General features: G+C 45.3%; 1 protein-coding gene across 1 annotated transcript in view; it reads left to right on the plus strand.

Annotated features, from left to right (window-relative positions):
• The window catches only part of STARD3NL (STARD3 N-terminal like), a 55,330-nt gene that overhangs the window by 13,494 nt on the left and 19,342 nt on the right, over nt 1–22,494 (plus strand). The window contains exon 2 of the mRNA XM_036737540.1: nt 13,156–13,441. Coding sequence (XP_036593435.1) covers nt 13,217–13,441 — 225 coding nt within the window. The 5' untranslated portion in view covers nt 13,156–13,216. The remainder of the gene's footprint in view (nt 1–13,155; nt 13,442–22,494) is intronic.

A 22,494-nucleotide genomic window follows, 5' to 3' on the forward strand; every position in this document is an offset into this window, starting at 1 on the left:
TACCATAAGGGATAGGGCTCTGACCTTGGAGTCAGGAACCCCTGGGTTCAGATCCTGGACCTGGCACTTAGTGGTTGGATGTGTTTGGGTAAACTTCTTCATCTCCCTTAGTTTCATCTTCTGTACAATCTTAGTGGCCTTCTGTGGTCCCTGGCAGCTTTCTTCTATAATCCTATTGATTTTCTACTGCTGGAATGGAAAGGTAACGTGGCTTGGGGGGAGTGTTGTCTCCCAAGGGAAGAAGAAAGTCCATGAAGAACAGAAGTCACCAGTGATGATGCATTCTATTCCCTAGGTCTTGGGTGGGTTCCAGAGGAGATTCTTTTTGGGTCTGCATCTCCTTCTGTCCCTTTGGACTGGCAAGATATCTTAGGGACCCAGAACATTTTGAGAAATCCTGTTGTGTCAGGGCCTTTCGAGGTCAGCTGATCACAGAATCAGAGAATTTCAGAGGAAGGGACCTCCGTGCCCATGGAATCCAGCTGATGCCCAAACTGACCCAGCTGTCAACTGTCTATCAGACCAGTCCTTGTATACAGCCTTTGCTTGTAGATTGCCAGTAGGGAGGAGCCTAGCACCTTCTAACATGGCTATTCCACTTTGGCATAGTCTTCAACTGTTAGGAAATTTTTCCTGAACACGCCTTCATCTTTCTCTTGACAATGTCTCCCCTCTCAGAAGCAAACAGAAGATAACTTCAGCAAGCACTGTGCTAAGCTCTGGGCATACAAATAAAGTGCTTTAAAAAGACAAGGAGCTAAAAAGGGCTGGGCAGATGGGGAGGTCCCCACCTTAGGTATGGTGTTCAAGTTGGGAGATCAGAAGCGTAGCCCCTTCAGTGGTTCCTTACTGCCTCCAGGATCAAATACTCCGGGAAGTGCTCTGTTTGGCCAGCCCTCTATAACCTAGCTCCCTAGCTCCTTTTCCAGCCTTCTTACCCCTTATTCCCCACCACATACTTTTCAGTCTAGGGACCCTGTTCTCCTAGTTGATGCTTACACAAACAAGACTCTCCATCTCTTGGCTCTGGGTATTTCTCTGTCTGTCCCCCATGCCTGGAATGTTCCTTCTCCTCTGTTCTGACTACTGATCTCCCTGACTCTCTTTAAATCCTAACTAAATTCCCACCTTCTGCAGGGAGTCTTTCCCAACCCCTCTTAATTCCAGTGCCTTCCTTCTGTTCATTATTATTTCTTATTTCTCCTGTATATACCTTGCTTTGCATGTTCTCTCCCCCATTAGATTGTGAACTCCTTGAGTGCAGAGATTTTCTTTTGCTTCTTTCTTATCCCTAGCACTTAGCACAATGCCTGCACATAGTAGGTGCTTAATAAATGTTGATTGATTGATTGATGGCCTGGATGGGAAAGAAGGTTGACTGGCCTTAGCTTTTCCTTAAAGTGGGGGCAGTGGGAGAGGGCCTGACCCAGCAGAGAGATATCCCGGTGTGAGAAAGCAGAAGGCCAGATGGATGCTCCAAAGGGAGGAGACCTTAGGTACTGAGGAAAGGCTCTTATGTTCCTACTGAATCTCCTTTTCTTTAGGTTTTCCTTTGTGTGCCCTGTACTTAGCACAGCGTATTTCCTAAATGGTTGGCGATTGGTTCATTGGTATCTCCAGTTCCCTCACTTAGTCCTCATATAACACAGATTCTGGGCACATCATCATGTGGTCAGCCTTCCCCTCCATGCTGTTCAGCTTATTCACGTCCTTTCTAAATGATTGTTCCTGGAGCTCAGTGCTCCCGATGGGATTTGCCTGGGCCAACTACTGAAGGCCTGTCACTCCCTTATTTATGGGGACTGTCCCATTCTCATTCCTAGAAGCTTCCCCCCTTAATGCAGCCCAAGGTTGTAGTAGTGGTTTTGTCCACCCATATTCTGTTGACTCATTGAACCTGCCATCTGCTACATCCCTTGGATTTTTTTTTTTTGAGATTCTCCATCCTGTCCTTGGGAAATAATTTTTTTTAATGCAAGAATAAGACCTTATATTTACCCTTATTCAATTTCATCTGGTGACATTCAGCCCAATGCTGTGACCTGTGAAGACATGAAAACCTGGAGGCCTGGATAGGTGATGCAGTTGTTAACTAGTCAGTGGCAGATTGAGGAACAGAACTAAGTGAAAATCTGCTTAATTAATGCAATCTGGCATTATGATCTAGAGACTGAACTGTTTCAATGGGAGAAAGGGTGACCCCCTCTGAAAGTTAAGGAGAAGACCTAACCTTGGTTATTGCCACCACCACTGCCAGGGCCATCACCATCATCAACAGCCAGTTTTTCTTGAGCACCAACTGGGAGTTTGGCCCTCTTGATGAGCAGACAATGTGAGTAATTTTTTTCCAGGATTTCTCCTGTTTTCAAATGACAAATGAAGCCAATCTGAGACTGCTATAGAGTATGTGCCACAGTTTAGATGGATGTTTCCATGTGTTGGAGTTGAGATTTGAACTTCAGGTCTCCCATTCGCTTATTTGATCTAGGGATGTAGGTTTTCAGAGTTGCTGTTGCCCCCGTGTGTGCTAATCCTGAGCCATCTTTTCTGGTGGTGCTTTTTGTAATTTTTAAAAATATTCTTGAAGTACTTCATATTTCTTGAGTGTATTCCTGTTTAGTTTGAAAAAACTTCACTTACTTGGGAGAGCCTGGTGGATTAGGCTTTGTGAATGATGTATGATCAAATGATAATCATTGCTGCCTTGATGTCAGAATGTTCTGGAGAGATAACACCAACTTTTTATGCTTGGTTTTCTATTTCATTTGAAGAATCTTTCATAGTTAACAAAAGTTTCCCAGCAATTTAATACTTCATATCTCTCCCATTAGGCAAGGTAGAATTATGACAAAGTGGTAAATTAGACTTAATTTCAGGCCCTCTAGTGAAATGCCCACCCCCAAGCTTTATTAATTTTCCAAAACTGTATTTAACTTTTTTTAAGGGTTTTTCATTCAGTACGTTTCACTGAATAACTCTCTCTGGTGTCTACTGTGATGCACAAGGCCCTCTGGGGCTTTCATCAGCCTGGAAGGGAAGATGAGAGCCATCCATGAGCACATGAATAAGTGCTGGAGGGGCAGGGTGTTGGTTGGTTGTTGTCCTTTGTTTTCAGAGAGGACTAAAATGACATTACTGTGTCGGGATCAAAGGGACAGTGTGTATGACTACGGCTGATCAGACCAGTATCAGCTTGGAAGGCTCTACTGCAGATCAGGCACAAACAGTCCATATGAACATTTGGACTGGAGATGGCTTTAAATTTGTGCATCTCATGTTTCATTTGAGTTGCTGCGATTCTGCTTTGTTCATGGAGTATAGCACCTTCTTTGATGTGGGTGTGCCACGGTGGATGGTCCTGTGCCAGTGTCTCCTGTGTCTCGTAATTCCAAAGTTCTTCAGAGATACCTTGCAAGTGTCCATGTATTGCTTCTTCCGACCACCATATGAGCACCTGCTTTGTGTGAGTTCTCCATAAAATAGTCTTTTAGGCAAGCGTACATCTGGCATTCAGACAGTGTGGCCAGACTGTCAGAGCTGGGCTTGTGTGCAGCAGAGTTTGAAGGACCAGCCTATTAAGGAAGAACTCTGGCGAGAATCTTGCCAGCAATGACTAAGAGAGAGACCCCACTCCCCACTGCGATTATCAGGGTGTTGCCAGAATTCCAAACGAGGGGAGATTGTTTCCAGCTGATGGGGGTGGGGTGAGAGATGAGTGACGACTTCACCAAGGAAGGAGCATTTGAGGATGAGTAGAGTTTCAGTAGGTAGGGCTGGAGGGCATTCTGGGGAAAGGGAATGGCATTAAACTAGGCAGAAAAGCTGAAAAGCCTAGGTCTGGCAGGTAGCAGAGTAGTAGACAGGAGGGGAATGGTGGGAAGAGGGATCTGTGGTGGGCATTGGGATACCGAAACAGAATGATGCAGTCAGAAGCTCTGTTTTGATCCCAGGATCCCAGAGTTAGAGCTGGCAGTGTCTTCAGAGGCCCTCCCAGGCCAAGCCCCTGTAATTGAGAGGGGGGATACCTGCCCAAGGCCACACAGGCAGCAAAGGGAAAAATGCCAGGGTCCAGATTCCTGTGGTCTGGCTGCAGATGGGGCTCTTACCCTTGCCCCCTGCTGCTCTCTTCCACTTCACTGCCTTCTGGGTGGGAGCTCAGAAGTTTGGGAGCTGGGTCTCTCTTCCTTTGGAACCCAGAGATACAGAGAAGCTCAGGCTTGCTGGTGTTTTGGCAGTTCTGTCTGTACCCTGTCCCAGTCCTTCTCTACCCCCATTTATTTTTGTTTATGTCTGTGTACTGGGTCATGCTTTAGAATGGGCCTTTCTAAGCACTGTGCCCAAGGCTATGGAAATTTGTTTATTAACCTTCTAGCTTTAATATCAGATGAATGAAGGGCTCTGTAGTTCTCTGGAGCCCTAAGGCTCCACAGAGGGAAGGCATCCTGAAGGTGTGTGGAATTGGCAGTCCAGCCCAACTCCCAAGCCGGATGGGATACACAGCCTTTGAGGGAGTGTGTGATATGGTGGAAGAACACTCAGCTAGATCTCTTTACTTAGTGTGGGATTTGGGGTCGATCCTGCACCCCTCAAGTGAAATGAGGCACTAGGACCAGATGACGTGGTAGCAGTAAATCTCTGATCCTAACATGATGCCAGGTTAGATTGCTAGATGATACTAAATTTTGGTGAATATCTGGATGTTCTTAAGGGTTCCCCATAGTCCTTAAAGATCGATAGGTAAGAGTTCTGCACAGCACCAGAGAAGGCTATGATGAGCCACTTGTGGGGTTTTTTGACGTTTCTCTTGTAAGACTTTCTGTTTGCCCTAGCATGGACATTTAGCCTTTAGATATGCCTTCTGTTTTACCTGTGGGCCAGCTTCCATTTGAATCTATGCCAAAGAACTGGTAAGAGCTATTGAATATGTTATTTAGTTACTACCTTGAACTGCTTGGCAATTTTAATCATCTCTAATGCAGATTTGTCCGTGTTTTTCCATTATTCATACTTGGAGTTGTGTTCGTTTTTTTTATTTTTGTTTCTTTCGAGGGGGAGGACAGGGCAATTGGGGTTAAATGACTTGCCCAAGATCACTCAGCTGATAAGTGTGTCCAGTGTCTGAGGCCGTATTTGAACCCAGGTCCTCCTGATTCCAGGACCGGTGCTCTACTCACTGTGCCACCTAACTGCCCCAAAAATTCTCTTTTTTTTTTTTTTTGAGGGGTTGTGTTAGTTTTTAAAAGGACATAGCTGTAAGAAAACCAGCCAAGTGATTTTGGGAAATGACTTGAATTTAGGGTTACTCACACTTCTTCAGGTTTGCGAACAGGAGGATTATTTTGTTAGATAAGAGTATGTGTGTGACCTTGACTTTGTTTAATTTCCTGTATTGTCCATACTTCTCAGAGTTCAAGAATCTGGTGTATTTCTTCATCCCACTTCTTTCTCCCTTGCAACCCTTCTTCTCAGTAATCATTGCTAAGCTTTGAAAAAATCAGCAAAAAAGTCTAGCTTTCTCCAAACTCTGAGGTTGTTGGTGAAATGTCTGCTAGCATGTATGCAGCCCCAAAATGCTTAGCTCTGTGTGATGGTGCTGCATGGTAACTTTCTTTTGTTTGAATTCTTGTCCACAAGTTTAACTTTAGCTATTTTAAAATAATTTTAAATGTCTCACACTCCAAGTTCCAGATGACCTGCTCATCCGAATTGGCTGAGATTCCCTATGCTACTAAAATCACATATTTGTTCTCTAGGAAAACAAATGGCTGCCCTCATTTTACATAAACAAAATGTTAATTTCCCACAATTTATAAATTGGGAAATGGATTGAAAATTTAACATCAACAGAATTCATAGTAATATTCCCTTCATCATGGTACCATTGTTTTCTTCTTTGTCTTAATCTTGGCTGATGCTAAAAGCATATTGCCTTTAGAGTAAGGACCAAGAATAAAGCTTCTCTTACCGAATTTTTTGTGATTTTTGTAGTAACAGCAGCAGAGAGGCTGAGGAGAATGAGGACTGAGAAAAACACTGGACTGGGCACATAAGAGATCACTGGTACCTTTGGAGAGAGCAGTTTCAGTGGAATGATGAGGTCAGAAGCCAGGCTGTTAGGAAATGGGAGGAGAGGAAGTGCAGGCAGCTCAGGAGATGACTTTTTCAAGGAGTTTAGCCACAAAGGGTGGAAGAGATAGGATGATAGTTATTGAGGATGGAAGGATCAAGCGAGGATTTTTTGAGGATGTTCATCATGGGCACATCCTGGGATGGGTGAGGGGGGAGTCTGTCCAGCCCTGTCCTGGGATGGGTGGGTGGGAGTCTGTCCAGCCCTGTCCTGGGATGGGTGGGTGGGAGTCTGTCCAGCCCTGTCCTGGGATGGGTGGGGGGGAGTCTGTCCAGCCCTGTCCTGGGATGGGTGGGGGGGAGTCTGTCCAGCCCTGTCCTGGGATGGGTGGGGGGGAGACTGTCCAGCCCTGTCCTGGGATGGGTGGGGGGGGAGTCTGTCCAGCCCTGTCCTGTGACCTTAGAAAAGGGTTCATGTTCTCTTGCCACTCCTCTATAGAAGGGGAACAGTCATCCAAGATCCAAGACGGGGTGAGGCAAGGAGGGGAAGGTCAAGGTTTGTATTCTCTGGTCCCAGTGCTGAGAACATTACAGAGATAATACTGTCGATCTGCTGTTGAGAACCCTGTTGAGCTGATTGCAGATGTTTAGGCACAAAGACCCAGATGCTGGTGTTTGCCCTTCCCATTATACAAGGCTCTGAGACTGGAAGATCCGTAGAGATGATCTAGTGAGCCAACATGCTGTGTTTCAGATAAATGAGAACTAAAAGAAGGAAGAAGGGCTGAGCAAGACCACAGTTATTTCAACAGCTTTCCTGATGTGTGGTCGTTAAGCTCTGCCATCAGAGATGGAGAACTCGCTGCCTTGTCAAGACAGTCTATTCCACTTTAAAGGAATCTGAATTGCTAGGAAAATTTGCTTCTTAGTGAACTGAATCCCGACTCTCAGAACTGTCATGGCCCAGAGAAGTTCTCCTGTAAGCCAGTCACATTTTAGCATCAGCTTCAGTAATACATGGATGGTCTGAAGCACAAGGAAGGGCTTCGGTCTGCCTCTGGAGCTGAGGCTCAGGTACTTCTTAGGGAGGAGGGAGACACACTAAATGATGTGCTTATTGAAAGGCTCTTTTGTTGGTCTAATGAAAGCCTGCACAATATATGGCCTGAGGGCCACCCGGGATTCAGGGTGGCTGTCACACGACCTGAGGCAACCAACCGTTGTCAGTCTGTCTCTAGTCCAGCCTGTCTGTGGCCCAAAGAAGTTAGCAATGTAAACAACCCTGTTCAGTCTCCATCTGATGTTGACTATCAGGTGAGGCATAAACATGTTCTGGCCTGAGGTATTTGCTGCATTGATGAAGAAGAGCTGGTGCCAAAACCAAGGCAAAATAGGGTTCCATGTGCAGTCTGTGATCATTCCAGTGCTCCTGTTTGACGATGACATCGTGCTGATTGAATCAAGCCTCTAAATATTGCAGAGCCTCCCAGAAGAGATCTTTAGTCATTTAAAAAGGTGGCCTCACCATCCACATGTTAAGGCCAAGTGGATGAAGAGCAATGATTGCTCACATTATAACATGCATTGGATAGACCACTTATAGAACTTGTCTATTACTGTGTAAATTGGGTATAGAAAATGCAGATAGATTATGAATTGGGCCTATGTTTAACAAGGGGAGAGTGGCCTAGATTGCTTTGGGGAAATTACTATCACAAAAATCTTAGGATCATTAAAGGAGCTTTTCCAAGACCTGTCTTTTTAACACCAAAATTTGGCCAGCATTTTTGTATGACTGTGAAGTGGAGAATACGTCAATTAAAAACAAATGTCCCACAGAGGGCAGTGCAAAGGTCCATGGTAAGAGTGAGCCGGCTGCAGCCTCTTCAAAGACCGGAGATGGTCTGTGGTCCTGTGATGAGTCCAGAGGGTGATGATAGTCCTCTGCTGGTCCCCTCACAATGTTAGGAGAAAGTGAGGAAGTTCTTGAATGTGCTGACCTCTGGGGAGGAAATGGGCGGTCATGGCTGGGTTTTCTTTTGCATTTGGGGAGAGAACTTCCAGACTGATGAAATCACAGTTCCATGTGAGTATTTTAAAACACCACTAACCACATCTTTGTTAATTTTGAAAATTTCCCATATTTGATACTTTCTCACTGTTTATGGCATTTCTAGCACCAGTGCCTAGGAAAGTGTAGTATGTTCGAGTCCCTCAAAGAAAGTTTTCCTCAGTTAGAATAGTGTTGGAACTAGAAGATCAGTCCTCTGGCTGGGAGGGGCAGCCTGATCAAAATGGGCTGCTCATTTCTCTGCTCGTTTTTTCTAGTGCAGAATGATGGTTTTATATCGAAACTTTGTGTTTATGTTGTTTTAATTCAGCAAGTCCATCTGTGTCGTGGTGGAGCAAAAATCACTAAATAAAAATGTTGGCTCACAGCAAACGCCCAGTTTTTTTCAGTGATTTTCTTTTGTTGCGAGTCAAGTCTCAGAGCTATGACATTACTTTATTGTCTTGTGAACGACACTTGAGTATTTTCACTGATTAACAGACAATTTTGGGGAAACAGCCCTGTGCCTGTCACTTACTGCCTGTGGGGCCTTGGGCCTCAGTTTCCTCATCCGTCAGTTCGGCCCTAGATGGCTTTTCAGGCCCTCTTCTAGCTCCAGATCTCTGCCCACTTATTCTAAAGGACGATAGACTCAGAGATGAGAGAAACCTTATACATCTGCTGGTCCAGCCTCTCGTCCTCGTTTCACAGATGAGGAGACCGAGGTCTGGAGGCCAAGCTGCTTCCTTAGAGGCTCTCGGCTCAGTGGGATGTTGGTAGAAGGGACCCTCCCACCCTGTGCTCTTCCTAGGACTGAGCAAAACTTTCTGCTTCTGTACCAGCCTCAACTAAGGCCCACCCAGAGCATTAGAGGCCAAAAATAGTTGTGATTTTTGTTTTAGCTCCATTTCTTGGACAAAGAACTAAAGTCAGTTCTCTCACTGTGGGGCGCCCTTTATGCTTTCTTCTGATTTCTCGCGCGCTTCAAAATGATCCGTTTAATTTGCTGACATTGATCATCTTACTGCCATCCTTGTTTATTACCTGCCTGACCGGAGAGGGAGGGCAGAAGTCACGGAGGGTGTTTCTGGACTCAGTTATGGTCAGTGCCTTGTTCCTCCTGACACTGGGGGGAGAGGCAAGGTTAGCAGTCCTGTGGGTACACATGCACTTTTATATAGAAATAATTTATAAACATTTTTATACCTAGGAGTGTGCATAGACATATATGATTAAGTATGCCTGCACTGACCCCCTTCAGGCCTGCTGGGCTTTGTTTTTTTGTGACTATGGTTCCTGGGTAGGACTGGAAAGAGATTGTTGTATCCACTTGAAATGGTAAAACATTACTCCAGGAAATTGTTCTGAGATATAGAGCTGAAAAGGATATTCAGGGTCATCTTGTCCAGCTTCCTCATGTTCCAGATAAGGGACCAGAAGGTCCAGAGAGCTAAGATGAGGCCTGAGGCTCCCCACAGAAGGACAGAGAGTCAAAGGCTAAACCAAGTCATCCAGTCTGCACGGGTATTTTTGCTTCTTGCTTCCAAAACCTGTCCACCGAGGTGCATGGAATCTCCAGGCGATGAGACATTTGAAAGCAAGAACACAAGTAGCTGTCATCATGGAAACTTTTGCAAAAACACTGTCCGAATGGCCCCGAAACAAAGATTGCTTTGTCGCAGCAAGTGAAACAAAGCTGCTTCCTCTTGAAAAAGTCCCCCCAGGAAAGAGGTTAGCAATTGTAATAATGGTTTGGCTGGGAGATGCAGTGCCTTGTCCAGCAGGAATCACGGTGCCTTAGCATCTTCATTCTCTGGCTGGAGGGATTGACTGGCTTTTACTAATGCTTCCATTTACCGAATGTGCCTTAAATTATTGGCAAGTACAAATGGAAGTTTGACTAGCAGAAATAAAGTAAAAGAGAACGGGGAGGGGGGGCGCAGGTTGCTTCCATTCATCAGAGAAGTTCTTGGGGGGGAGTCCTAGCAAACATTTCACAGAACTGACCCAGAGCCCAGAGGCTGTTGAGTCACAAAAACATTCCAAGTCAATGAACTGGTAACGATGCAATTGTGGCAGAAGAAAACCTGCATCTTTTTCATGAGTGATATATTTATTTCAATTCAATTTCATTCAGTTTAAACATTCATTTATTGCCCTCCTCCATTCATTTCCACTTGTGCATCTTGGAGGCACAGGAGGTAAAACTCGGGGCCTGGAGTCAGGGAGTTCAAATCCAGCCTCAGCCTTAGCCTGTGTAATCCTGGCTAAGTCACTTCACCTCTGCCTCAGTTTCCTCATCTATAAAGTGGGGATAATAATGATGGATTACTGTGAAGGTGAAATGAGATAACTGTAATGTGCTTTGCACAGTGCTCGGTACAGAGTAAATGCTGCAGAAATGTTAGCTATTGTCATTAGAGCTGTTGTGCTTCTTCAGGATAATTAAATTAAAAATAGAGGGTTTCCAGCCATAGAATTCTGCTTAGAATATGTACCAGGCATGAATCTTGGGCATGATACCGGTCCATCAGAAATGGGCTTGTCCCTGCCCCGTACCCTCTGAGCCCAGGCATCTTTCATCCCATTCTTGCCATGGCTGTCAGTGGAGGGGGTAGATAATGGATGGAGACTCTTCGGTGGTTCTGGGTACCCAAGGGGGACACTCCCATCTGAATCGGAGCTACAAGCTGCTGCTTCTCTAAGGAGGGGAAGACAAGCCTGGTCAGTCCTGTTTGAGCCCCGCCAGGATGTCCTTGGCCTAGTGTGGGAGAGTTAGCGGAGCAAGCCTAAGCCACCTTTCTGGGCTCTTAGTTGCTTACGTCCGTCTCAAGCAAACTTAAAACCAGCACGTGGGAGCAATGACCCCCCTGCATGCTTTTTTTCAGGTGTTTCCTTGTGTGGTGGAAAACTCTTGTTGATGCTGTAGATTAATTAACAGCCAACATTTCTTTTTCATTCTGAGTAAATGGCTTTCTCCAGATGGTTGTTTGCATAGCGGAGCCCGTCACTAAGCATGTGCATCTCATTGGTCCAGTCAGAGATTCGGGGCTTACAGCCTGATCACTGGCTAGTTGTTTTCACCTGGAATTATCAGAGAGCTCGCGGAACATTATGGTGTACCTGGTTGGGGGCCTTTTTTGTTCCCAGGTATGGTCAGTCTTTGCTGATGCAGACATTGGTGGTTACCCGAACGTAGGGGATCAGAGAAGGAGGTAAAGTCAAGATTTGTTTGTAAATCAGAACAAGTTCTATTGGTTCTTTTAATGGGACAATTCTACTTGTCTGGGAAACCAGGCTTCTGTAGGGGAAGGGAAAACACTGTTTTACCAGGGTATCTCTGCCCAGGATCCCGTAGACTTTATGTGTGATAGGTTTTTATATAACCTTCATTTCTGATCTCTACCCAGCCAAATCAACCTACAAACCAGCCTCATACAAAGAACAGAAAAGAAAGGGAAAAAAAGTGATTCCACAAAGCCCACTGCCAAATCACCCATGTCTGATAACATGTACCTCCCATATTTCACGCTCACAGTCTCCACATCTCCACAGATAAGAGAGGGAGGTGCATTTCCTTAGGATTTCTTTGGGATCCAAGTTGCCAGTACAATTATATAGCATTCAGCTACCTTTTGTTCTTTTAGTTTCTGTTGTTATGATGTTTATTTTTTAGGGGGAGGGGGCTTCGCTTATTTTATTCTGCCTCAGTTCAAGTAAATCTTCCTGGGTTCTCTGAATCCTTCCTATATGTCATTTCTTAAAGTGCAGTAATAAGCCATTCTATTCATTTACTACAATTTCTTCCCCTGTAAAGTAGTAACCTACTTTATTTCCATTTCTTTGTTGCCACAAGAAGTCAGCATTGCATCATGAAATTTAACTTATAGAATGTTATGAGTTCAGTACAGTTGAGGTAACAGGCCCAGGGAGGTTAAAGAATTTGTTCAGTGTCATGTACTGGAACCAATTTTGGGGTGTTATACTGCACAGAGGGCTGGGCCAAGAGTCAGGAAGACCTGAGTTTAAATCCAGCCTCAGATACTTACTCATTGTGTTACCTTGGTCAACTCTGCCTCAGTTTCTTTAACTGTTAAATGGGGAAAATAATAGCACCTGCTTCCCAGGCTTGTTATGATGATCAGATGAAATGATTTTTGTCAGATGCTCTGCACAGAGCAGGTGCTTAGTACATGTACATTTCCTTCTTTTCTTCTTTTTTGACTTGGCTCAATGTTTCTTCTGACACAGCACTGTCTGCTGGAGTGCATGGGGTGAGAGTGGAGGAGTCTGGGGCCATTTCTCTGTAGGTTGTGCCAAATGCTTAGAGTCCACCTTTCCCTAGGGCAAGGATTATGGTGGAGGAGCTTCTTACTGGGGGGTGGGAGTCTAAAGTTAGGCTGTAAGGTAAAATCCCTTGTGCCAAAGGACCCTCACAAATCCCCTAAAATCACCTCCCAAGTATTTTTAAGTAGTTGCAGTTGGAAAGGGCTTGGGATCTCTTTAAAAGTCAGTTACTGAAATTGTCATTTTTTTCCCTTCCTCCCCCTCGCCCATGGATTGCATTGAATTGGTTCATAAGTTAAATATGAGTATGACGGGCCCCCTTTCTGTTTAGAAGTTGTATGGCCCAGGGTGTCTTGTCTCACCACCCCAGACCGTGCCATTGGTAAATGTAATTCTCACACCAGGAAGTGTCCTAGTCGCCATCCAATTATGGGATGCTGTTCATGGCCTTCATGGTCCCTCTTTTTTTTTTTTACAGATTCATGTTTCTTTTTTGACAACACATTATAATGATGTTTAAGTAAATAAGAAAATTGAAATCAGAAGTTCTTTCCTTTCTGTTTTCCATTGTATTGAGCCTTTCGCCTGGCCTTTAATTTCCAAGTGAAGCCTTTGTGTTGTGTCTTGTTAATAGACCTCCTTCCCCAAGGTTTCTTGTCACCAGATTTTGGAAGGAGCTATCCAGTGAAAGGCACTTTGATGAAGTGCTTCAAGCAAACTAACTTTGTGTTTTCATTTCCTTTACTCTAAAGATCGTTCCTGAATGCTAGTGATGGTGAAGCTGGGAAAAGTTTCCTTTAAACCATCACCAGGATGAATCATCTGCCAGATGATCTGGAAAATGCCCTCAGTGGAAGTCAGGGCTCCCACGCCTCTCTGCTCAATGTCCACTCCATCAACCCCACCCAGCTGATGGCCAGGATCGAGTCCTATGAAGGGCGTGAGAAGAAAGGCATCTCTGACGTCAGAAGGACTTTCTGTTTGTTCGTCACCTTTGACCTCCTGTTTGTTACTCTGCTGTGGATAATAGAGCTAAATGTGAGTGTGACTCTTCCATTAATTTCAACTTTCAGTTTCTGAAAATCCAAGCACTTTCACATTTTCCTCAAAGACTGTTTTATTTAGCCCGTGTAATTGTGTTGAAATAGGGCATCAGCCTAAACATGATGTTTCTGAGCTGATGAGATCCCCAGTGGCTTGAACTTTTAAGGCTCTATATTTTATTGATATTTTAAAATTCAAGCTAACGATGTTTCTTGTTTGTGCCCTAAGCCTTTTCTTCCTCAGTCTTATCATCCCTTGTTCTCTCCTGTTGGAGCTCAGTCCTGCAATGAGGCTCCATTATTTCAGATCTAATCTGAGTGGGGCCAAGTGGAAAGTGGCTATCACCTCCCTTTTCCAGGACACAATGTCTTACTGCCCAGGGCTAGATTTCTATGAAAGTGCTTTACAATTATTATCTAAGCCTCATTGACAGCCCTGGGAGGGAGGGGCTGTGATTGTCTTCATTTTATAGATGAGAAAACAGGATTAGACAGGTTCGGGAATTTGTAAGTGTCTGAGGGAGGGTTTGAACTTGATTCTTACTGTCGTCAAGTCTTCTGTGCTATACTACTACCTCCTTGTTGGCTGGGATCAAAGTAGCTTTTGGCCGCCATGTCTCATCGACATGTGAGTCAGATTGAATGGGAAGCCCACTAAATCTCAGTTCTTTTTCCAAAAGTTCTGTCATATGGCCTTCTACCTTCTGGGGTCTCAGGCCGGTCACTCATCACCCTCCCTTGTCTTACATCTGCCTTCACAATATCTCAAGTAGCTTTTTTTTTCCCTTTAAATTAATCAATTTAATTTTAATTTTCAACATTCACTTCCATAAGCTTTTGAGTTTTAAATTTTCTCCACCTCCCTTCCCTCCCCCCTCCCCAAGATGGCATGCAATCTGATAAAGGCTCTACATATACATTCTTATTAAACATATTTTCACATTAGTCATGTTGTAAAGAAGAATTAGAATGAATGGGAGAGATCATAAGAAAGAAAAAACGAAACAAAAAAAGAGAGCAAATCATCTGCCTTGCTCTGCACTCAGACCCCGTAGCTGTTCTGGAGGCGGATGGCATTTTCCATCATGTATCTCGAGTAGCGCATTATCTGTCCTGGCACCGCCCTCACAGGAGCACCACCTTGGTCCAGGTCCTCACTGCCTCTTGACGGGTTTACTGCTGTGCTCCTCCAACTGGTCTGCCTCCCTCCAGTCTCTCCCTGGCTAATACCCTCCACACGCTGCTCCCAAAAGAATGTCCATTAGCAGCAGCAACAGCAACAGTATTGATTAACCTGGCGCCTTTTACACGCGCACAACCACCTGGTGAGGCACGTGCTGTTAGGATGTCCGTTTTACAGTTGAGGAAACTGAGGCAAACAGAGGAAGCGACCTGCTCAGGACCACACAGCTAAGAAGTGTCTGAGGCTGGATTTGAATTCGAGTCTTCTTGACCCGAGGCCCAGTGCTCCGCCTTCCAGCTGTGTAGTACAGAGTTTTAAATACAGACACAACCATGTAACTCCCCTGTTCAACCAACTCCAGTGGCTTCCTAGGATAAGATACAGCCTCAGGGATGTTTCCTCCAAATATCATCTCTAGGATAAAATAGAAGCTCCTGTCTGGCTTTTAAATCCCCTCACTGTCTGTTCTCAGAGATGGTGGTTGAGCTGATGAGGTCTCCAAGGGAGATTGAGTACAGAGGCGCAGAAGAGAGGGCCCATGATAGCTTTGGGGGCGCTCAAAGTCGGGGGTGGGATATAGACTAAGATCCAGCAGAGGAGACTGAGAAGGAGCAGTCGAGTCAGCCAGGGAGGAGGAGAACCAGGAGAGAGGAGAGCATCCAGGAGGAGAGGGAGTGGTGACCAGTGAGAAATGCAGCCGAGAAGCTGAGAAGGCTTCAGGGCTCTGGGCAGCTTCAGTGAGAGGGGCCAGCTCTCTTCTGGCCTCAGAAGGTCGTTCTTTATGTGTTGGTGACTCTGACCACTGGAAGGCAGGGCAGTGCCCTCTGCCATCTCCTCACTTTCCTCCATTTCATCTGAACCATTTTGTTCCCTCTGTTGGTGTGAAGAGCCGTCTCCTCTTAGGAGAAGAATCAGAGGGAAAAAGAACGGCTGGCCTTCGCCTCCTCCCTGTTACTGCACAGGGGTAGGCTGACTGCATCTCTTGCTCCTCATCTGCCTGAGAAAGCAAGGCACAAAAAACCCTTTTGGTTGTTCTTGGGGTTGCTCCCGCTCCAGTTCCCTTGGGGTTCTAGCGCTCTCAACACTGTTCTCCAGGGCTGTGCTGCTCCTTTGTTTTAAGCTCATCTTCAGTTCCATGTCCTTACTTCCATATGATAGTTTAAAGTTTTGGCTTGGTTCGTGCCTTCTGTGTGGGAGCCTTTCAGCAGCCCTCCCTTCCCTCATCACAGTCACATATGCTCATGTCTTCTCAGTTTCATTGTGGAGAATGTTCCCTCCTCCTTGGACTCACTTTGTTTATAGAATTTGAGGCCATTTAATCCAACCTCACCTTTCCCTGAACCTTTTGAAATCCACCCTCCTGAAGATAGCAGATTTTTGTTTTCTCTCCATGACCTTTCAAGCTTCTCCCAAACAGAAATTAGGCACCAAAGGTAAAACAGCTTTAGCGGTCCCCATGGTCTAGAACACCCAGAATCCAAAAGAAAGTTTTAAGAAAAATGGACACCTATCTTGAGCTCCCGCAGTATCCCTCACCTGCCTCCTGTGCTACCAGCAGAGGAGAAGCAAAAAGCAATAGCACTGGAAGAAAATCTGCCCCACATCCAAGCAGGACTTACTAATATTTTTTTTTTTAATTTGACTTAGTATTTTATTTTTTCCCCAGTTACATGTAAAAACAATTTTTAACGTTTGTTTTCAAAACTTTGAGTTGCAAATTCTCTCCCTTTCTCCCTCCCCACCCTCCCTCATTGAGAAGGCAAGCAATTTGATATAGGCTGATACATGTTCAGTCATGCAAAACATTTCCATGATAGTCATGTTGTGAAAGAAAACAGAGACAAAAAAAACCTCAAGAAAAATAAAGTAAAAAAAAAGTCTGCTTCAATCTGTATTGAGACGCCATCAGGTCCTTCTCTGGGGATGGATAGCATTTTTCATCATAACTTCTTTAGAGCAGGACCTACTAATCTTGAAGGGAGATGCATGGAGATGACATAAGGATTGTAGGTTTCCCAGAAGAAATGACAAGATGAAAAACCTGAAGACCAGAAATCAAGAAATAATACAAAAGAGCTGAACGGAGCTTCTGAACACAGGAGTGAAATTCCAGTGGAAAGGATGACTAGATCCCTTCCAGAAATCCGATTTCCCCAAGTTGAAGATGCAGAGCAGAGTACCCAGTTTTCCCCTTGTCGCCTACGAAGAAGCGGGGACTCTCCCCCATTCATTTCTGAGTTAGCAGGCAGTGCCTCTCTGGTGAGAGGAATTGGGGCCAGAGCTGCCATGCTCCTTGTTTGTTCCTTCACAAGTTTTGGAAGACAGAATCATTAAGCCAGGTCAAGAATTTGCCTGCTGCTGTGGTTTGGGCAGAGAGAAAACTCTAGCAGATGCCAAGATGGCGAAAATTCACCACAGCACAAAATCTCCCCTCTTTCCGTGGTTTGTGATCTGTTCTTGAATTCCAACCCCACACTATGATAGTAGCTGCTGGAGACAGGGGCCTGCTGCCTTGGGCTCTCCCCACTCCAGCCCATCCTCCATTCAGCCACTAGAGGGATATTCCTAAAGTGAGGGTCTGACCATGTCACACCCCCCCCCCCCCCACGCCAACTCAGTAAACTCCTGTGGCTCCCTGTCACTTCCAGGATCAAAGACAAAGCCTAACCCCCTACTACCTTCCCAGGCTTCTTCCACCTTACCGTACCCTTTGGTCCAGTGACTCTGGACTCCTGGCTGTTCCACAAACAACACCCTCCTTCTCTAGGTTCTGGACATTTTCTCTGGCTGCCCCTCATGCCTGGAATACTCCCTCCTCCTCTCTGCCTCCTGGCTTCCCTGGCTTCCGTCAAGTCCCAAGTTAAATCCCTGCTTCTCCAGGAAGCCTTCCCAGCCACTCTTAATTCTAGCGCCTTCCCTTTCTTGATCATTTCCTATTTTTCCTGCATACAGCTTGTTTGTAGATATTTGTTTATTGTCTCCCCATTAGACTGTAAGCTCCTTGAGGGCAGGGGCTGCCTTTTGCCTCGTTTTTGTAACCCCAGTGCTTAGCACAATGCCTGGCACACAGCAGGTGCTTAATTACATGTTCATTTATCTATTCGTTCACTCATTTATTTATTCCTTATCTACTTCATTCTTCGGTGCAGGCAGAGTATTCCAGTGAGCAGGGATTCGGTTGTGTTATGAGTTTGACCCAATGGCTGTTGTGATTCTGCACCATTTCATTTGTTTCTCCCTCACCCAGATGTTCTCCACTATTTCCAGCTGTGGTTCTTGGATTTCCTTAGATGAACACATCTCTTAATTGTACTAATTACCCTGAAACAAAAACAGAAACAGTGACCATTGGATAGTGCTTCAAGGTGTTTATGTCCATGATACTTCATACGTGCTTTCTTGCCTCTTTGTCTTCTCCCTTACTTCAGCTCTCTCTTCATTTCCTTTTCCTCTTGCCTTTCACTATCATTAGTTTCCCCCCTTTTCTCTCACTGGCTCCCCGTGGCCTGGCCCAAAGGCCCCCAAGATTTGCTTTAGCTCTGCTGAGTGCTTGGGTCTCCCTCTCATTTGGAGCATTCACTTCTCCTGCCTTAGGAAGGATTTCTTCTTAGGCAAAGACTGGGCTTCCTGTAACTAATGGCAGTGTGTTCATTTTCAGGAAATAATTATTAGCAAATGAAACAGATAATGCTCAGGAGCCCGGAGGCCAGTTTTAATTGGAACTAGTTTTTAATTGGACTAGTTTGGTTTTTGAAGAACAAAGCTGAACGTCCTGAAAAGAACAGCTGATCACGGTTTGAAAGGCATTCCTTCGAGGGTCGCGAGGGTCGTTTCTTAGAATTCCATTTATTTCCAACTGAGGTCGGCTTCTAGTTTCATTTCCACTTCTTTAAAATCTCTCTCTCTGTAGCATTGTCCTATTCAAATGATGAGCATTGTCAAAGAAAGCTGGTTATTAACAACCCACAAGGTCATTTGACATAGGAATCTGCATCTTCAGAACTGTTTTTTAGTGTAGATAGTGAGAGTGCAAGGTGTTTACAAGCTAAATGGCTCACTTCTTCACATTGGGCACCGGTAGGCACAGAAGGGAACATGGGAGCCAAGGCTTCCTATGAGCCTCCTTTCCCCATGTCACCCTCACTAGCTTCTAGCAATCTTTCTTCTTCAGACTTCTCAGATCATTTTGCTTGGACCTCACATCGATGATAGATATCTACCCCCTCCCCCCCTCCCGTCTCTGTCTCTCTCTGTCTCTCTGTCTCTCTCTCTCTCTCTCTCTCTCTCTCCCTCTTCTCTCTCCTCTCCAGTAGCCCCTTAGATGCTAGAGATCAGGCTCTGGGCCATATTGGGCTGAGTGCTGTGAATAGGATTGTAAACATTAGATAACTCGAATTGAAACGACTGTGTATTCACAGGTGTATATTCATATTGATGCTATCACAATGGAAATAAATTGTGCACAATAGTGAAATAATATTTCATTTAGAATGTTAGGATAGGATAATCTCCTAAGGTGTTAGGGGTTCTATCTAGAAGCCAAAGCCCAGGGATATTGTGACATTACTCTGAAGGACAGTCAGTGTCAGGTGAAGGCTTTGAGCCCCGGCTGTCTGCCTCCAGAACCAGTGTTCTTGTCTCCTGAAGTAAAAGTGCCTGATGCCTGGTGGGCACTCGGTGCTTATTATCAGCCCAGCCAAGTGCAGGCGCTTATGCCAGGCTGGCTGCAGGAGGATGAGTCTTTCCACCACCACATGTCACAGAGATGATCTGCTCTACTAAACAGTGTGGTCATTTCATCCTTCCAAACTATTTTCTGCTTTGTGTGCATTTGGAATTTGGATGTTGGATCCTTTATTTACTGTAGATAAATGCCATCCTCTGTTGCCATGACATGATATTCATCCAATTGACATATTATTAAAATTTAGATTTTATAGGCTGTTGGGCATTCAGATTTGTGCATCAGCTTTACATTGGTTTTATATTGGCATCTGGAACATTTCAAGTAGAGGGTTCAGCTGAAAAAATGGTAACTACGTTAGTTGAGCAATGAACAGCCAGACCCCAGCCTCTCCCACTGGCCTTCTTTTGGGTGGATCAAAAGCAGATCAGTGAAAACCTCCGTTGAATGTCTCCATGTTATGAGAGGTGCTTTGAGGCTCCAGAAGTAGAATGAGAGTGGCCTAGTCTTCTGGAAGACTGACTATGCCCAGAGCAATGGAATGTGGCACCCACAGCAGTAGGATTTCAGGAAAAGGGGGAGATTGTTGGAAGAGTCAAAGGCAAGGCTTTGTGGGAATATGGGGGCTTTGAGGTGGAGTGGAGGCAGAAGAATGGGTGCGAGGAAGGGGGCACTCCAGGCAGAGGGTAAGTGTCAGCAAAGCCACAGACAGGGGAGTGGGCAGTGGAGGGAGGAGGGCAGAGGAGAGATGATGAAGAGCCCAGACTGAGAGAAGATGCTTCTCTCATGTGTCTTGGAAGTCACAGAGTATAAGGTTGGAAAAGTATGGTGGGATCTGATTGTAGAACCCCTTGAAAAGTGGCCAGAGAAAGTTGAGCTTTAGTATAGTAGAGAATAGGGAACTGATACAGGTGCTGAGGGCCACTAGGTGGTGCCATAGTGCACAGAGCACTGAGCTTGGAAGCAGAGAGACGCCTCTTCCTGAGTTCAAATCTGGCCTCAGATACTTTCTAACTGTGTGACCCTGGGCAAGTCACTTCACCCTGTTTGCCTCAGTTTCCTCATCTGTAAAATGAGCTGGAGAAGGAAAAGGCAAACCACTCCAGTATCTCTGCCAAGAAAACCCCAAATAGGCAGTCACGAAGAATCAGACACAACCAAACTGACCAACAACATAGGCACTTGAGTAGGAGAGTACAGTTTTAGGCAAGATAGCCTGTTAGCTGGACATTCAGAGCTGGGAGGGACTTTAAGGATCATTTGGTGCAATTCCCTCGTTTGACATGTGAAGAAACAGAGACCAGAGAGGATCATTGCCTCGCCCCAAGGCCACCCAGCTGGCGCTCAGGCATGAGAGTCCTGAGACCAAGGTCCCCGTGCACACAGGGAGAGGCCAGGAGACTCCAGGATGCAGTTCTGGCAGTCTGTCTGTGCACTGCTGTGGCCCTGCCCTAGGGTAGCAGCAGTGAGGATGAAGAGGAGAGAGCGGTGTTTCTGAGGACAACCAGTCCAGGGAATGGATTGAGATGGGATGTAGGGGAGGGAGGCATCAGAGAGGCCACCAGGGCAGAGAGATGAGGGGTAGTCATTCAGGCAGAAATGGGGTGACTTGGAATAAGATCTGGTGAGGGAGGAAAGTAATTTCAGTCTGTGTTTGTTGAGGTGGCAGTGGAGGAGAGGTATGATGGAGCCATTGGGGTGGCAAAGGGATTGTGCTTCCATTGGTATCAGGAACTCCTCTGTAAGGAAACTTACTCTTCTGATGTACATTGACACATAGAGTGATGCAGCCAGGATGTGCCAGAGACAAAGCTTGAACCCGAGTCTTCCTGATGTTGACTCTCCGTTCTGCTATTTGGAAATATGGGAATGGAGTGCAGGACAAGGGTAGGTGGGAGTATCCACATGGAGGTCCCTGCAGACAATGGCACCTAAATACCCGCCTTCAGCAGAGACAGACTCTGGAGAAGGAACTTTTAAGGTAGGCATGTTCAGTGTTTAGACTTCTGTACTGGGTAAACAAAGCTGAGAGTGGCCTTGCTTGGTCAGGGAGCATCTGTCTCTGTGGGATGAGTGGCTGCTGATATGATTTCCTTTGATTTGACCAGCTTTTCTAGCTTGGCGAGACAATCACAAAACCTACTTGGTATTCAGAGTTGGCTTGTATTAGTTGTTTGTGCTTCTTTCCCAACTCCCTTTGGCTTCTGGCCCCTTAAAGTAAATGAAAGCCTCACCAATGCTGTTGGGCTCTGAGATCAATACATGTAGAAACCAAGTCCTTCAGTTACTGATTTTTTCCTTGTCTGAACTTCAGGTTACTACCTCCAGCCATCTTTCCCTTTACCCAGTACTTATGTGATTGGTGTCTTTAAATTGAATGCGAGATTTGGGGTTTACTGAGAACAGACGTCATTCTTGTTTGCTTCAGGTCATGGCCTAGCATAGGACTCCATCCCAGCTCTGTCACTGAGGCTCTTGGCTTCTTCTCTTGCTTTCACATCTCCTACAAATTGGATAAACAAGTCATCTGTGCCTTCATTCTACAGGGCAGAGAATAAACCATTTCTTCCCATTCCCCCGACATCCTCCTTCATCTGGCCGGCCTCCATTAACATTCTGGGGGTCTCAAGACTCAGTCGATAAACATCCTAAGACAGGGGTGAGAAACTTGGGATCTCAAAGGCTACATGTGGCCCTCTAGGTCGTCAAGGGCAGCCCTTTGACTGAATCCAAACTTCACAGAACAAATCCCCTTAATAAAAGGATTTGTTCTGTAAAACTTGGACTCTGTCAAGGGCCGCCCTTGAGGACCTAGAGGGCCACCAGCAGATGAGGACCAGAATACTCTTTGCAGGAGACAGCTTATCAAGCTTAAAGATTTAAGTCCTTTGAAATCAAGATTTGAAATAACAGACACACAAAAATATAAAATAACCATTTTTATCGGTGAGATCCACAAAGAAGTAACTAACAGGTTTTGAAAAAAGGGAATTCCAGATCTTTCTTGGGCATCATATTTCTTCTCCTCTTAATCTGTTTTTCCTAAAGCAGAGAACTTTTTTTTCTCAACTGCACTTTTCTTTCCACTTCTGCCTGCTCTTCTGTCCTTTAGATCCACCTTAAGTGTGTGGTCTCTTTGATGTAAGTGGGCATGGATTGTATAAATATTTTTGTGACCAGC

Source organism: Trichosurus vulpecula, chromosome 9 (assembly GCF_011100635.1).
Source record: "Trichosurus vulpecula isolate mTriVul1 chromosome 9, mTriVul1.pri, whole genome shotgun sequence".
In the NCBI taxonomy this organism is placed as follows: Eukaryota; Metazoa; Chordata; class Mammalia; order Diprotodontia; family Phalangeridae; genus Trichosurus; species Trichosurus vulpecula.